The sequence below is a fragment of the Caenorhabditis remanei genome, chromosome III (genome assembly GCF_010183535.1).
Source record: "Caenorhabditis remanei strain PX506 chromosome III, whole genome shotgun sequence".
Classification (NCBI taxonomy): domain Eukaryota; kingdom Metazoa; phylum Nematoda; class Chromadorea; order Rhabditida; family Rhabditidae; genus Caenorhabditis; species Caenorhabditis remanei.
The window spans coordinates 3502169-3519013 of NC_071330.1; the positions used below are offsets into that span (position 1 = coordinate 3502169).

At 37.0% G+C, this 16845-nt stretch overlaps 3 protein-coding genes across 3 annotated transcripts; 2 read left to right on the top strand and 1 right to left on the bottom strand.

Moving 5' to 3' along the window:
* Positions 1-2305: 2305 nt before the first annotated feature.
* On the top strand, positions 2306-3556 carry GCK72_008841 (uncharacterized protein; the record flags this gene model as incomplete). Its single annotated transcript, XM_053727076.1, has 5 exons — positions 2306-2355; positions 2789-2824; positions 3015-3132; positions 3181-3360; positions 3461-3556. 5 exons carry the CDS (start codon positions 2306-2308, stop codon positions 3554-3556), a joined length of 480 nt encoding a protein of 159 aa, XP_053586653.1.
* Positions 3557-7156: 3600 nt separating this feature from the next.
* Positions 7157-10611, bottom strand: GCK72_008842 (uncharacterized protein; the record flags this gene model as incomplete). Its single annotated transcript, XM_053727077.1, has 4 exons — positions 7157-7479; positions 8345-8497; positions 10202-10478; positions 10522-10611. The coding sequence occupies 4 exons, from the start codon at positions 10609-10611 to the stop codon at positions 7157-7159; spliced, it is 843 nt and encodes a 280-aa protein (XP_053586654.1).
* A 3035-nt stretch (positions 10612-13646) lies between these two features.
* GCK72_008843 (uncharacterized protein) lies at positions 13647-14897 on the top strand (the record flags this gene model as incomplete). The annotated part of the gene is made up of 5 exons (XM_053727078.1): positions 13647-13696; positions 14130-14165; positions 14356-14473; positions 14522-14701; positions 14802-14897. 5 exons carry the CDS (start codon positions 13647-13649, stop codon positions 14895-14897), a joined length of 480 nt encoding a protein of 159 aa, XP_053586655.1.
* Between the last annotated feature and the right edge of the window lie 1948 nt (positions 14898-16845).

A 16845-nucleotide genomic window follows, 5' to 3' on the forward strand; every position in this document is an offset into this window, starting at 1 on the left:
ATGACCCTGTGTCTCCTGTCAGTAATTTTAAAATAAAATTTCCATCCCTGATTTTTCCGATAATCGATTTTTTCCGATCTTGATTTAAAGTTCGAAAACCCTTAAATTTTTCTATTGGAGCTATTTGTTTCAAAAAATTTGTTTGAATAAAAAATTATGATGAATTTGTTTCTGACAGCCCGTACACTGTGCTACAGCTCCAGATGTCAAAAACAGTGTTCTTGGAAAATCGTCATAATAATAAAGAATTATCAAAATTTGTCGAAAATTATACCAAAAAATGCCATTTGAGTTTATTTTCAATTAAAATTATAATTAGACAAAAAAATTCAAATTTTTTTCGGTCCAAAAAAAAAGGACGACAGTTTTTATAACGAGGAAGAATCAGAGCTGGATGAGTGAGAATTTGATAAGGAAGTAGAAGGCAACCGAGAAGAAGTATGGGAGAACGAGGATCACAGCGTCAATACTTTTAGTAGAAGAATCATAGAACCTAGAGTAGATATCCACTTGACAGTCGCCGATTGGTTTAGCGCGGAAGTTGTTCGTATCCAGGAGAAGACCGCTACTCTAAAGTCAATCAAAATCCGGCCAACTTCCGACCAACTTCTGACGCGGACCGTATCGAACCCCTTGATCGCCTTGTTGGTTTTTTGCTCGCGCATAAAAACAGCTGAGCTATCGCTTTTGAAATGTCCGGTTCAGAAATTCCTGGTTGCAAAACGTCCGATTGCGTTGAGCAAGACAGAAACTTCTTACCGGCAATTTTTTGGTAAAAGAAGTTCACACTGTCCGACCCATTCCAAAACAAAATACTACATTCATCCAGCACCCGTCGTAACAAAACATACAACTGATAGTTAAAACTCCGAATGCCCAAACCACTGATCTATTTATCAAAAAGTTCAAAAAATACTATACGCCATAGTTGTCCGGAATCCGGATTCCGCAATTCCGGGTTTTTTTTGACATTCCGGTTCCGGTTCCGGATTCCGGAAAATGAAAATTTTCATTCCGATTCCGGATTCCGGTTTTTTGAATTTTTTTCCGGAATTCTGAAGTTTAAATTTTAAAATTTTTTTGAGTTTTAAGGACAACTGCATTACTTCTTTTTCGGTTTTGATCCTCAAAAGTAGTTTCAAACTTTATATATCATTAAAAACACTCGAAAAAATGACTTGGCCTTGCAAATTTATCGAATCATTCCGGAGTTCCGGGTTTTTTCGTCATTCCGGTTCCGGATTCCGGATTCCGGAAAATTAAAATTTTGATTCCGGTATTTGAAAAACTTCTTTCCGGTTCCGGATTCCGGATTCCGGAAAATGAAAATTTTGATTCCGGTTCCGGATTCCGGATTCCGGTTTTTCGGAAAATGGCATTCCGTACAACTATGCTATACGCCTTACTTTTGATCAACCGGTAATGAAATTATGGAAATTCTCGAGTTTTCCTATTTCCGGCAATTTTAAAAAAAATTGGGAGACATGATTCCTCATTCATCTTTTTGTAATTACCACCTAAACTCAACATTTGATGTTTTTGAAAAGTTTAAATTTATTTTTATCAATTTGAAACAAGTGATGTCCAAAAAAACAACATTTTCATAACCTTTCGATCGATACTCTAGATTTCGACGGAGCCATCTACAGACAACGCGAACCAACTGTTGCAGATGCAGTCAACATACTTCCAGATTCATGCACTACATGTACCATGTCATAACCAACGCCAATAACTATTTTCAAATAATACTAATATCATGGTCAAGCTCCTTTTTGTTTTTTACGTGAACTGAACTTTCTTCCTGTTTTTTTTTCCACAGGCTGACGTGTCAAAAATGACGATGCAAAAAATCCTACAAAAGCAACGATATCAGTTCTTTTCTTTTTGCTCCTTTCATTGATTTACTCTTCTTGAAAATGTCGTAAGTTCCCCTTTCTGCTATCCTCATTCAGCCATCTTCATTCCATGAGAAAATCGTTTCTGTTTCACTTTTCACAGCTGAAATCCTTCATGGGAATGGTAGATTATATCTAATTTTCAGCGATGATAGTTCTAGTTCGTTTCAAGTACACGTTGTCGAGTGAGTATTTCTGTTTCTTGTTTCTAAAGATTTTAAACTAAAAATTTTATTCCAAAAATCTCAATTTTCTTTCAGCGAAACGGCGGGAACTGTTCCAGAGTGAGTTATCTAGGGAACCTTTGAAAAAAAACTGAAGCGGAAAACCTCGGATTCTCATTATTCGATACCAGAAATTTTGATGCTCATGTTCAAACTATGAAATACGGCTTTTTTATTTATAAAATGTCTTCATTTAGAAGTCAAGTGCCTGCATCTTCATCTCAATTGGCTCAGTAAGTATAATTGGAAAATATTTCCTAACAGAAAATTTCAGGCATCTTCAATCTGTGTATGGAAAACAATCTGCTCTATCTGCGTAAGTTGTAAATTGTCGAGTATTGCACTGTCTCCCAGGCCCCAAAGAGAACTGCAAGGATAATTTTGATCAACTTTCACAAAACGAAATTTTTGAGAAACTTGTAGAAACTAAGATTTTTCTATTGAATGGGTGGATAATGCATTCAGATTATCTCTAAAACTGAAATTTTCTTACTTCCGACCTTGAGCTTTACGTTAAGTACTAAAGTAGTAAAGTTTCACACCTGCAATTTTCTCAAAAATTTGGTTTCGTGATAGTAGATCAAAAACTTCCTTGCAGTTCTTTTTGCAGACTGGGAGACCGTGTGTTGCAATATTTTTCAAAAACGTCATTTAACGAATTTTCAGTCATATCGCAAAAATCAAGGGACCAAGACAATCACCGTGAGTAAAGAACAATTCTGGTTTATTTCCCGATTCCGTTCGAGAGATGTTTCACTTATGTGAGATTAATTAAAATTGTGACAACAAACCTGTTTGAAAACTGAGCACACGGAGAAGTTACCAATTTAAGAGGCGATTTTTGATGGACTACTTTGAGTTATGAAAAAACAATCTAATTAGTATTTTTCAGAACTCGCCTTAATGCGAGGAAAGTTAAAAGCATTCGAAATCATGTTTGGGAAAGAGATGCAAACAAAAGACGTTGTAGTGCGTCGAGGCCTAGCAGACTTCAGAACCGAAAATCTCATGTAAAAACCAGATAGCAAAAGACTAGCCTTTTCATCAAAATATTTCAGGTTGACCTTGCTCATCTGGCTGGGTTTTTTTTGTCTGTGATGGGCTTGAATTTGGGAATCTTAGGAACAATGGACATCGCTGAAGTAAAATCTATTGGAATACCAAAACCTGTTCTATTTTGGACCGGTGTCGCTACAGGACTGCTTGGAATTGTCCTTCTCATCATACCCGGTTTCATCGTTAGTTTATGCCACATTTTTTTCTAGTTTGAGAGTGTCACATGTTCACTCACCGTGATACTTCGCGAAGTCAGAGTTGAATTTTGATTTTCAATTTCAGAACTTCTGCACGGAAAATGTTCGTTGTCTTACCTGGTTGAAGCTGAAATCTTTTTGTTTGATCTTCATCTGCGGACAAGTTGAAGTTGATGATTAAAGTTAAACTGATTACTTGTTTTTATTTTAACGATTCTACGATTCTATGAATAAAATTCGTTTACAAGCAAAGGAAACTTACGATATATTACCACAAGAAACGACTAGCGCCCCCCGCTTCCCAGCGGGCTCCTCTAGACGGGCTTTGCCTTGTACGCAGTGTTAAGCAAGCTTTGAATTTTTGATCTACGACCATTTTGTAGCAAATGACTTGATTTCTGATTTTATGTGACCCGAGCAAGCATCAATTCAGTATCGTTCGAATGGTGGTAAGATGATGGTTCTACGACAATTTTGAGCAGAATTATGAGGGTTTGGAGACACCGCTTTTTTTATTATATTTTATTTGAAACGAAGGAACAAGTCACTGACACGTTACATTCAGAAGAGGAGTTGAGTGAGATTTAAATTAGACCGGGTCACAGAATTAGATGGTATGGGTATTGAGGGTAAGATATTTAGTAAGATTTAGTTTGGCAATATTAGATTCAAAACACCGGGAAGAAATTTTAACGGGGAAAACATGTTCAGGAAGTTCATTCCAATTTAATGCACGATTACCAATGAATTGTGAACGTTGATTGGATGTATTCTTTAAGGCGCACCGAATGTAATATTTGTGCCTACGTAAGTTGGCGACATCAGGATAATACGTACGAAGGTTATCATAAGTGCATATCTCCTTAGATATGAGGGATTTGTATATGCACAGTAGGTCATTAATAAGTCTCCTATATTCCAGTGATTCCAACTTCCAGGTTTCCAGACAATCAAAATACGATATGTAGCTCATATTGAACTTTTTGTAACATCGATATAAAAATGATTTCTGGAGCGATTCCAGCTTCCGAATCATAACTTTTGTTATAGGTGAGAACACAACGGTGCCATACTTGATTATTGACCGCTGGCTCTGTCTGGGCTCTGTTCTGCTGGCTCTGTCTGTCGAAAAAATTTCTATAATTTTTCTAATTTTTTTCATTTATAATTTTGCACCCACTTCCATTCTTCTCTTCTCCGCCCCCATCATCAATCGCGTCTGTTGTATAACAAAATGTAAAAAGTGTGAATAAGTACATTTGTGAGATTGTCCGGGATTTTCGAGAATTTCAGAGAATCTCGGTTTTTGTAGGGATTTTCTAGGCCATGGCCTAAAAAATCTGTAGCTTGAAAACCAAGATTTTTCCTCTGAAACTTCTGGAATTTCTCTGACAAAAATTAGACCATGCTAGACTACTCGCTTTTTTGCTCTCTCTCCATCCCCATTGTGTTTTTCTCTTTTTTGTTCTTCAAATTGCTCCATCCATCAATTTCCCCCCATGCATCCCAACTCACCACCAATCAATTTTCATCACATCAATACACAAAAGTAGAAAAGTGTCGTGATTTTGTGTCGTGTTTTTTCAACGCAAATCGCTTCTAGATGGTTTCATTTCAGTAGACGCCCCGCCCCAGTTTTTTGTGCACTCATCACCCAATTTACTCAAGTTTTTTCGTCGAAAGCAAGCTCTTTATTTTAGCGACAGAGCGTTTTTTTTGCTTTAGTCCTTTTTTCGGTGAAAATGGGCGGAGTTTAGAGTTTTGGCAACTTTGTTTTTTCCAACTTTCTCCCGCCTTCAGAAGCCCCGCCCATTTTCCCGATATCTCGAGGCCCCGCCCCTTTTCGTCGTGTCACAAGTCTCGAATGGACCAAACTCTCCATTTGCTCAATTTTCGAATCATTCAGACTTTTGACAGTTCTTCATCATTTTACCCAATCATTTGCTAGATAGTCCTCTATCATTTTAGCCCCGCCCCCCATTTTTTTTCAGAACCCGGTGTTCGTAAACTGATACTTTTTTGTTCATTTTCCCTGCGTGTCTTATTAATTTTTAATGTCATCCAATTGGTTTTTTGTCCCCTTCAAAGTAGATTCATAGATTCATGTAATCTTGCCCGATTCTCCACCCACCACCCCGAAAATCTGAATCTTTTTCAGCATTTCGGTGCGGCATCATATGTTTAATCATCTCCGTAATTTGTCTATACTACTACCATAATCTCTTCGATTTCTTCTTCTTTTTTCTCCTTCTCGTGGCCCGATTTATGTATTTTCCAACCCCCTCTCCTCAAATCACCCATTTTTTGTTCTCCTTCTCTGTGAATCTACTTTTTTCCTCTCGATTGTCTTCTCCTCCTTCCTCACCCCGACTAACTTTTTTTTGATTATTTATAAAATACACACAGCGTCGAGCGCGCAACTCTCGAAAAACCCCCCAATCCTGTCAAATGTTTAAAATTTTTCCCGATCACTTTTAATCAGAATTCCCCACCCAACTCATTTCGTGTATCACTAGTTGCGAAAGTGGCAAGAGACACTCGAAATGAGTTTCCCGTCTGAAAAATGTTTTTGAATCTTGATGTAACCAATAAATTTCTCCAGTTTTAAATTACACACATAATTAGGGACCTCAATGAACGTGGGCGGAGTTTTTCATTTTCTTCTCTTGGGGCGTCATGGGGAGATTATCAGAATATTTGACGGTCTGCCCTGAGAGCTCAGTATGCTAAAACAGAATGTAAACTTTTGACCCCTATGTAATCGAGTACGTAGAATTCAATGAACACACTTTCGTTTCACCCAAATGTTTTGTTTTCTCGGAAAACTGGAAAACCGTTTTGCTTTTTTCGGAAAAATGTCACGTTTAATTTGTTCTAGGTCGAACACGCATCATTTTTTGACAGTTCCTGATAGTTCTGGACATACTCTAATAGGTTTTGAAAGAAAATTCGATTTTCGTGCTGTCGAATTTTTTTGGGAGCCATCTGAACTGCAAGACATCACATCAAAAAACTTTCTGTGATAACATATCTATTTTCTTACATATTCTTTTTGGACATCTCTTCAGGTACCTGGGGCCAAAATTTTGAAGCTCATTGATTTGTAAAATGTAGTTTCCTCTGTGTCGGAAGACAACAGACACAGAAAGAAAATCAGTTTTCCCGACAGTTTAGGTTAAAGGAGGTTAAACACGCATCGTTTCTTGACGGATTCAGATTCTACGCAAAATTTCGATCTAGATCCACTTGGAAACAAAAAATTTTGAGCTGTCGAATTTTAGATATTTGATGTTTTATCTCGATATATGCTGAATATCCTTCAAAAAAATTCTTTTGAATTTTAAAAAATCACGTCAAAAATATATTTTCCTATTATCAGCGTCACATTTGTGCTCATTTAGTTCAGTGGATAACACGCTGGGTTTTGAATCAAAAAGTTTCTGGTTCGAACTTTCCCAAATTTTGCAAAAATTTGACTGACTGAACGTGAAAATAGAAATTATTTTTTGCGTGGTCAGGAAAACGAAAGAATTCTCCAAGAGAATTCAGTAGAAACCATGACTGACTAAAAGGTCCTGTAACTTCGGAGAGAGTGAATATTTTCGGAAAAAAATTTGGGAATATACTTCCATTTACCTGAAGAAAAGGTCAGGATGGAAATTTTTATGAAAAAACGAGTTTGAAAAAAATGTTGCGGTCTCTACACATAATACTTTATTTTTTCCTATTTTTCCTTGTTAACCCTTTTCAGATGAGATTTCATTCCTCCGATTCAGGTGATCTATGTCTGAATCGTGGAGCCACCACACGGAGTCGCCTCGAGACACACATTGACTTCTTTGCTCTTCTTGCGTGATGCCTGAGTACGACAACTCTTTGCAGATCCGCCACTTCTCGACGCAGAACGACGAGATCTTATCGATTGCTTCTCGAGTGGCTTCTCGGGTCCACCGCACACATAGTTTGTCAGCCAGCATCCCTTGTTCTGTTGTCCACGTTTGTATTCCTCAACGAATCCAGTCATCGAACCGATTGGAGCGGCGGTGACCACGTCTGGAAGAAGAAAACTACACAATTTGTGGGCGGAGTCGGGGAGCTTATAATCTACATAACATAAAGCTATTATTTTTTGGGATGAGATTTTGAGTGGGATATTTGAAAACGGAATAAAAAAAGTTGTTTCCAAACTGATTTTCAGAATTCGACAGTGTGCCAAAACAAGAAATAGCGTGGAAAATGGAGGGAATCAAAACCGGGCAGTCTCAACAGGATTACGGTAGAGCGCAGTTGTTAAGGACCTCCACAGCAGTGCGAGGTGTAAGCTGGCGTAAACGCGCTTCGTCGCAAAACGGTTAGCACAGTGCAAAAAAGACTTGGCTGAGTGCCAAATTTGAGTTTACCGTATATTTGTCGTGTCTTTGATAAAAACCGCGGCGCGTACGCAACGCGACTCGGATAAAATTCAAATCTTTGTTACGGACCTTACGCCTGGCACCCCTGTGGAAGGCTTGTATCTCGGATAATTTCGTTGCTATTCAAATTTTGAAAACAGATTCGGAACTCTCAAAACTCTAATTCTTACTGGTAAGCTATGGTTACGACGATTCAGAATCTCTTTCAAATTTTGATTAGCGTTCAAATGTCGTATGGTTTTGATGTTTGTAAAATTCTGAAAACAGATTCAGAATCTTCGCGACTTCAGCTTTTCGGTCAACTAACGTTTTTGTGATTGTTAAGAAAATTATATGACGGGAAAGCTAACGTTTTAAGAATTCAGATTCTAGTTTCACATTTTGATTAGAGCCATTTTGAACCGAGTTGCGAGACTTTTTGTCCCTGCCAAAATTTGCATCTCGGCTCAGTTTCGTCCTATCCACAATCTAAAACCTGCTTCAGAATCCCAATGGTGTTAGCTTCCTAACCATACCTCTATCTTTCAAATTAAACATTCCCCTCATAGCAATCTCACCTTTCTCAATATTAATGGCAGTAAGTGTATCCAACTCCTCCACATCAATCGGATGATCAGACGACTCGATACATGTGGCACTTCCCGACAGATTGATGATCGTCTGTGGAGCCGAAAACTGCTCCGTGAACATGTCGGAAAGAAAGAATGCATCTAATGAAAATTAATGTAAATTTTCAAAAAATTCGATAAATTTTGTGAAAAATTGTTTTTAAAAAGTTTTGACTCCGTGCTGGCCGGACCGGGCCGGGCCGGCAAACTTCTCCACCGGGCTGATGTTTTGCAAGTCTGAAAATGGACAAGAAAAGATCATATTTAGTTTCAAGCAGTGTTAACAAATTTCGTTCAAAGCGATCGGTTTTGCAGAATTTTCGTATTGAAAAGAATCTGAAATATCCTGTAAATAAGATTCCATAAAAATTTTGTTCAGTGGTTTTTTGATTTGATAACAGTTTTTCCCTGATCTTGAATAAAAAATCAGAAAATTATTTTATTTTGGATTGGGCTCATGGGCCATAAAACAGTTTTATCGCTTTTGAATAGGAAGATCTTAGTGAAAAAGGGCACGTTCCAGAGAAGATGCACACAAAAGAAAAGACGTCTTCAAATCAGCTACTGCGAACGCCAGTTGTTTAAAATTCTGTTTCCTAGCCATATAAAACTTTGTAACTTCATCTTGAATTTTCCCGGCCTGAAGGCCCGGAAAATTGGCGCCAAATTCAAAAATTCAATTTTTTTTCGAATTTTCGAATTTTTTTCGCCAAATTTTCGACTATCATTGAGAATTAGGAGAAATTCTGAAAAAGCATCAAAAATTGAAAAATTTTCAAAAAAAAATTTGGGAAAAAAAATATCATTTTTGAAGCCGGGTCTTGAAAATTTCCTCCCGGCCCGGCCCGGGCCTTCGGGCTTTGCCGGGCCTTGCTGGGCCTGCCCGGGCCTTGACAACTATGTAATTTATGATGTTTTTTTAAATCGTCAAAGTTCTGAGTACCTTCAAAAAACTGAAGTAACGAAAACATTACAGCTCCTAAACGCTTTATTTAAAGAATGTTATAAAATCCGTTTAGGTTGAATAATTTGAAGCAGATTGATTCTCTAATAAATTGAACTTAAAGGAGGACTGAAGTCATATTTTTTATTTCATATTCTGATACTTCAGAAAATTCTGAACAATTTTTATCATTGGAGAATGTGCTAAAAATCGCTCCAAGCGCCCTAAATTCACGTTTTCCCGGCTCAAATTGAGCTTTCGTGGAAGAGTTTTCCCATGTGTATTTTTGCCCCGTGTAGTCCTCTCGGACAAAAAGATTTCTTTAATTTCTTGATTTCTCGTTTTCTTGCTTTTTTCAACAAATTTTCGTGTTTCTTTCAATTTATATCGTTCAATTTATATCGTAAAAAAGGAAAAAAACACGAAAATTTGTTGAAAAAAGCAAGAAAACGAGAAATCAAGAAATTAAAGAAATCATTTTGTCCGAGAGGACTACACGGGGCAAAAATACACATGGGAAAACTCTTCCACGAAAGCTCAATTTGAGTCGGGAAAACGTGAAATTAGGGCATTTGGAGCGATTTTTAGCATATGCTCCAATGATGAAAGTTGCTCAGAATTTTCTGAAGTATCAGAATATGAAATAAAAAATATGACTTCAGTCCTCCTTTCAACAAGCATTTAGTAATAAAACAAAGGTTCATAGAAAATCCATAAGAAGCATCGTTGAAATAAAACTAGACGACCGAAGTTTTAAGTATCATCCAATAGTAGTCAATGCAATTAATAGCACTATCATTTTTGGAATATTTTATAACTGACTCTCTTCCATGTAATTTTGATGTTCCTCCACAGTTTCTTACAATTTTTCTCCGATTTTCGAATGCCGTTTTTTTCTCCCCAAACCTTAAGACCGTATCGCTTTTCTCTCTTCTCCAAAACGACATTCCACTCCTCTAAAAACTCCAAATCACTCAAAATGTTTTTAACGCTCGCTTCCATGAGTTCATCTCTTATGTCTTCATAAGTTGTTGGACTAGCATAGCAAATCCCTTCGAACCGTTCCAGACGAGTCGTTCTTCTATCAACTTCTATATATTCTTCCATACATTTGTCCACCAACATTCTACGATAAGATTCCTGAAGATAAAATAAAGATTGAAGGTTTGAGATTTGAACTCACCCATGAACAAATTTCACAGTTCGGCTCGCATGGGAGTTGAATTGAATACCATGGCTTCATGAGTTCTAAAGTAAATACAACTTGAGTCATTTTTGAATCAAAATCGAAGAAAACCACAAAAAATAACCTTTAAAACAATGAAAGTTTGAAAAAGTTGAAAAATCAGCGAAGATTATAAAAACAAATCACGATACTCCGAGGTGGTATGCAAACGATACTTTTCAGACAAATCGCATACCTAAATTGTTTTGTTCAAAGTTGAAAAAGATAAGTAATAGTTTTGAAAAGAAATAATATTGAGAAAGACCAATTTTTTGGAAGGAAGTTAGTTTACAAAAAATATTAAAATAGTGCAAATGAAATATAATGTAATATGAGCAAAAAATTTAGTCTCAGAAAACCGTGTTTGTATAATTCCATATCAGAATATCGTAAGAAATCGATTGCCTATCTGCTCAGGCAATCATTTTCGTGCAGTATTTTCTGAAGCGATCTCATCGGAAGAACAAGTGCCCTTCTATCTCTCTTTCCCGTCCTCACAGGGTCATATATGGACCATATGAATTCAAATATTTCTGCCGCGAAACCTGCAGTATACTGAAGCGCGTTTGCACACCAATTGACAGGCTACCAATAGAGTCGCTTCGTACGTTGTTTGGTTTGCAATTCACGGTAAAACTTCGCACAAAAGATCGGATTTATCAAAGAAAAAAAAATCAACATGATCGCCTCACTAAATTGGTTATTGAATCTATATGTTTTGAATTTCGCGCTAAATTTACAAGAACGTAAATGCTGGACTATTCATGACCCTGTGTCTCCTGTCAGTAATTTTAAAATAAAATTTCCATCCCTGATTTTTCCGATAATCGATTTTTTCCGATCTTGATTTAAAGTTCGAAAACCCTTAAATTTTTCTATTGGAGCTATTTGTTTCAAAAAATTTGTTTGAATAAAAAATTATGATGAATTTGTTTCTGACAGCCCGTACACTGTGCTACAGCTCCAGATGTCAAAAACAGTGTTCTTGGAAAATCGTCATAATAATAAAGAATTATCAAAATTTGTCGAAAATTATACCAAAAAATGCCATTTGAGTTTATTTTCAATTAAAATTATAATTAGACAAAAAAATTCAAATTTTTTTCGGTCCAAAAAAAAAGGACGACAGTTTTTATAACGAGGAAGAATCAGAGCTGGATGAGTGAGAATTTGATAAGGAAGTAGAAGGCAACCGAGAAGAAGTATGGGAGAACGAGGATCACAGCGTCAATACTTATAGTAGAAGAATCATAGAACCTAGAGTAGATATCCACTTGACAGTCGCCGATTGGTTTAGCGCGGAAGTTGTTCGTATCCAGGAGAAGACCGCTAGTCTAAAGTCAATCAAAATCCGGCCAACTTCCGACCAACTTCTGACGCGGACCGTATCGAACCCCTTGATCGCCTTGTTGGTTTTTTGCTCGCGCATAAAAACAGCTGAGCTATCGGTTTTGAAATGTCCGGTTCAGAAATTCCTGGTTGCAAAACGTCCGATTGCGTTGAGCAAGACAGAAACTTCTTACCGGCAATTTTTTGGTAAAAGAAGTTCACACTGTCCGACCCATTCCAAAACAAAATACTACATTCATCCAGCACCCGTCGTAACAAAACATACAACTGATAGTTAAACACTGATAGTTAAAACTCCGAATGCCCAAACCACTGATCTATTTATCAAAAAGTTCAAAAAATACTATACGCCATAGTTGTCCGGAATCCGGATTCCGCAATTCCGGGTTTTTTTTGACATTCCGGTTCCGGTTCCGGATTCCGGAAAATGAAAATTTTCATTCCGATTCCGGATTCCGGTTTTTTGAATTTTTTTCCGGAATTCTGAAGTTTAAATTTTAAAATTTTTTTGAGTTTTAAGGACAACTGCATTACTTCTTTTTCGGTTTTGATCCTCAAAAGTAGTTTCAAACTTTATATATCATTAAAAACACTCGAAAAAATGACTTGGCCTTGCAAATTTATCGAATCATTCCGGAGTTCCGGGTTTTTTCGTCATTCCGGTTCCGGATTCCGGATTCCGGAAAATTAAAATTTTGATTCCGGTATTTGAAAAACTTCTTTCCGGTTCCGGATTCCGGATTCCGGAAAATGAAAATTTTGATTCCGGTTCCGGATTCCGGATTCCGGTTTTTCGGAAAATGGCATTCCGTACAACTATGCTATACGCCTTACTTTTGATCAACCGGTAATGAAATTATGGAAATTCTCGAGTTTTCCTATTTCCGGCAATTTTAAAAAAAATTGGGAGACATGATTCCTCATTCATCTTTTTGTAATTACCACCTAAACTCAACATTTGATGTTTTTGAAAAGTTTAAATTTATTTTTATCAATTTGAAACAAGTGATGTCCAAAAAAACAACATTTTCATAACCTTTCGATCGATACTCTAGATTTCGACGGAGCCATCTACAGACAACGCGAACCAACTGTTGCAGATGCAGTCAACATACTTCCAGATTCATGCACTACATGTACCATGTCATAACCAACGCCAATAACTATTTTCAAATAATACTAATATCATGGTCAAGCTCCTTTTTGTTTTTTACGTGAACTGAACTTTCTTCCTGTTTTTTTTTCCACAGGCTGACGTGTCAAAAATGACGATGCAAAAAATCCTACAAAAGCAACGATATCAGTTCTTTTCTTTTTGCTCCTTTCATTGATTTACTCTTCTTGAAAATGTCGTAAGTTCCCCTTTCTGCTATCCTCATTCAGCCATCTTCATTCCATGAGAAAATCGTTTCTGTTTCACTTTTCACAGCTGAAATCCTTCATGGGAATGGTAGATTATATCTAATTTTCAGCGATGATAGTTCTAGTTCGTTTCAAGTACACGTTGTCGAGTGAGTATTTCTGTTTCTTGTTTCTAAAGATTTTAAACTAAAAATTTTATTCCAAAAATCTCAATTTTCTTTCAGCGAAACGGCGGGAACTGTTCCAGAGTGAGTTATCTAGGGAACCTTTGAAAAAAAACTGAAGCGGAAAACCTCGGATTCTCATTATTCGATACCAGAAATTTTGATGCTCATGTTCAAACTATGAAATACGGCTTTTTTATTTATAAAATGTCTTCATTTAGAAGTCAAGTGCCTGCATCTTCATCTCAATTGGCTCAGTAAGTATAATTGGAAAATATTTCCTAACAGAAAATTTCAGGCATCTTCAATCTGTGTATGGAAAACAATCTGCTCTATCTGCGTAAGTTGTAAATTGTCGAGTATTGCACTGTCTCCCAGGCCCCAAAGAGAACTGCAAGGATAATTTTGATCAACTTTCACAAAACGAAATTTTTGAGAAACTTGTAGAAACTAAGATTTTTCTATTGAATGGGTGGATAATGCATTCAGATTATCTCTAAAACTGAAATTTTCTTACTTCCGACCTTGAGCTTTACGTTAAGTACTAAAGTAGTAAAGTTTCACACCTGCAATTTTCTCAAAAATTTGGTTTCGTGATAGTAGATCAAAAACTTCCTTGCAGTTCTTTTTGCAGACTGGGAGACCGTGTGTTGCAATATTTTTCAAAAACGTCATTTAACGAATTTTCAGTCATATCGCAAAAATCAAGGGACCAAGACAATCACCGTGAGTAAAGAACAATTCTGGTTTATTTCCCGATTCCGTTCGAGAGATGTTTCACTTATGTGAGATTAATTAAAATTGTGACAACAAACCTGTTTGAAAACTGAGCACACGGAGAAGTTACCAATTTAAGAGGCGATTTTTGATGGACTACTTTGAGTTATGAAAAAACAATCTAATTAGTATTTTTCAGAACTCGCCTTAATGCGAGGAAAGTTAAAAGCATTCGAAATCATGTTTGGGAAAGAGATGCAAACAAAAGACGTTGTAGTGCGTCGAGGCCTAGCAGACTTCAGAACCGAAAATCTCATGTAAAAACCAGATAGCAAAAGACTAGCCTTTTCATCAAAATATTTCAGGTTGACCTTGCTCATCTGGCTGGGTTTTTTTTGTCTGTGATGGGCTTGAATTTGGGAATCTTAGGAACAATGGACATCGCTGAAGTAAAATCTATTGGAATACCAAAACCTGTTCTATTTTGGACCGGTGTCGCTACAGGACTGCTTGGAATTGTCCTTCTCATCATACCCGGTTTCATCGTTAGTTTATGCCACATTTTTTTCTAGTTTGAGAGTGTCACATGTTCACTCACCGTGATACTTCGCGAAGTCAGAGTTGAATTTTGATTTTCAATTTCAGAACTTCTGCACGGAAAATGTTCGTTGTCTTACCTGGTTGAAGCTGAAATCTTTTTGTTTGATCTTCATCTGCGGACAAGTTGAAGTTGATGATTAAAGTTAAACTGATTACTTGTTTTTATTTTAACGATTCTACGATTCTATGAATAAAATTCGTTTACAAGCAAAGGAAACTTACGATATATTACCACAAGAAACGACTAGCGCCCCCCGCTTCCCAGCGGGCTCCTCTAGACGGGCTTTGCCTTGTACGCAGTGTTAAGCAAGCTTTGAATTTTTGATCTACGACCATTTTGTAGCAAATGACTTGATTTCTGATTTTATGTGACCCGAGCAAGCATCAATTCAGTATCGTTCGAATGGTGGTAAGATGATGGTTCTACGACAATTTTGAGCAGAATTATGAGGGTTTGGAGACACCGCTTTTTTTATTATATTTTATTTGAAACGAAGGAACAAGTCACTGACACGTTACATTCAGAAGAGGAGTTGAGTGAGATTTAAATTAGACCGGGTCACAGAATTAGATGGTATGGGTATTGAGGGTAAGATATTTAGTAAGATTTAGTTTGGCAATATTAGATTCAAAACACCGGGAAGAAATTTTAACGGGGAAAACATGTTCAGGAAGTTCATTCCAATTTAATGCACGATTACCAATGAATTGTGAACGTTGATTGGATGTATTCTTTAAGGCGCACCGAATGTAATATTTGTGCCTACGTAAGTTGGCGACATCAGGATAATACGTACGAAGGTTATCATAAGTGCATATCTCCTTAGATATGAGGGATTTGTATATGCACAGTAGGTCATTAATAAGTCTCCTATATTCCAGTGATTCCAACTTCCAGGTTTCCAGACAATCAAAATACGATATGTAGCTCATATTGAACTTTTTGTAACATCGATATAAAAATGATTTCTGGAGCGATTCCAGCTTCCGAATCATAACTTTTGTTATAGGTGAGAACACAACGGTGCCATACTCGATTATTGACCGCTGGCTCTGTCTGTCGAAAAAATTTCTATAATTTTTCTAATTTTTTTCATTTATAATTTTGCACCCACTTCCATTCTTCTCTTCTCCGCCCCCATCATCAATCGCGTCTGTTGTATAACAAAATGTAAAAAGTGTGAATAAGTACATTTGTGAGATTGTCCGGGATTTTCGAGAATTTCAGAGAATCTCGGTTTTTGTAGGGATTTTCTAGGCCATGGCCTAAAAAATCTGTAGCTTGAAAACCAAGATTTTTCCTCTGAAACTTCTGGAATTTCTCTGACAAAAATTAGACCATGCTAGACTACTCGCTTTTTTGCTCTCTCTCCATCCCCATTGTGTTTTTCTCTTTTTTGTTCTTCAAATTGCTCCATCCATCAATTTCCCCCCATGCATCCCAACTCACCACCAATCAATTTTCATCACATCAATACACAAAAGTAGAAAAGTGTCGTGATTTTGTGTCGTGTTTTTTCAACGCAAATCGCTTCTAGATGGTTTCATTTCAGTAGACGCCCCGCCCCAGTTTTTTGTGCACTCATCACCCAATTTACTCAAGTTTTTTCGTCGAAAGCAAGCTCTTTATTTTAGCGACAGAGCGTTTTTTTTGCTTTAGTCCTTTTTTCGGTGAAAATGGGCGGAGTTTAGAGTTTTGGCAACTTTGTTTTTTCCAACTTTCTCCCGCCTTCAGAAGCCCCGCCCATTTTCCCGATATCTCGAGGCCCCGCCCCTTTTCGTCGTGTCACAAGTCTCGAATGGACCAAACTCTCCATTTGCTCAATTTTCGAATCATTCAGACTTTTGACAGTTCTTCATCATTTTACCCAATCATTTGCTAGATAGTCCTCTATCATTTTAGCCCCGCCCCCCCATTTTTTTTCAGAACCCGGTGTTCGTAAACTGATACTTTTTTGTTCATTTTCCCTGCGTGTCTTATTAATTTTTAATGTCATCCAATTGGTTTTTTGTCCCCTTCAAAGTAGATTCATAGATTCATGTAATCTTGCCCGATTCTCCACCCACCACCCCGAAAATCTGAATCTTT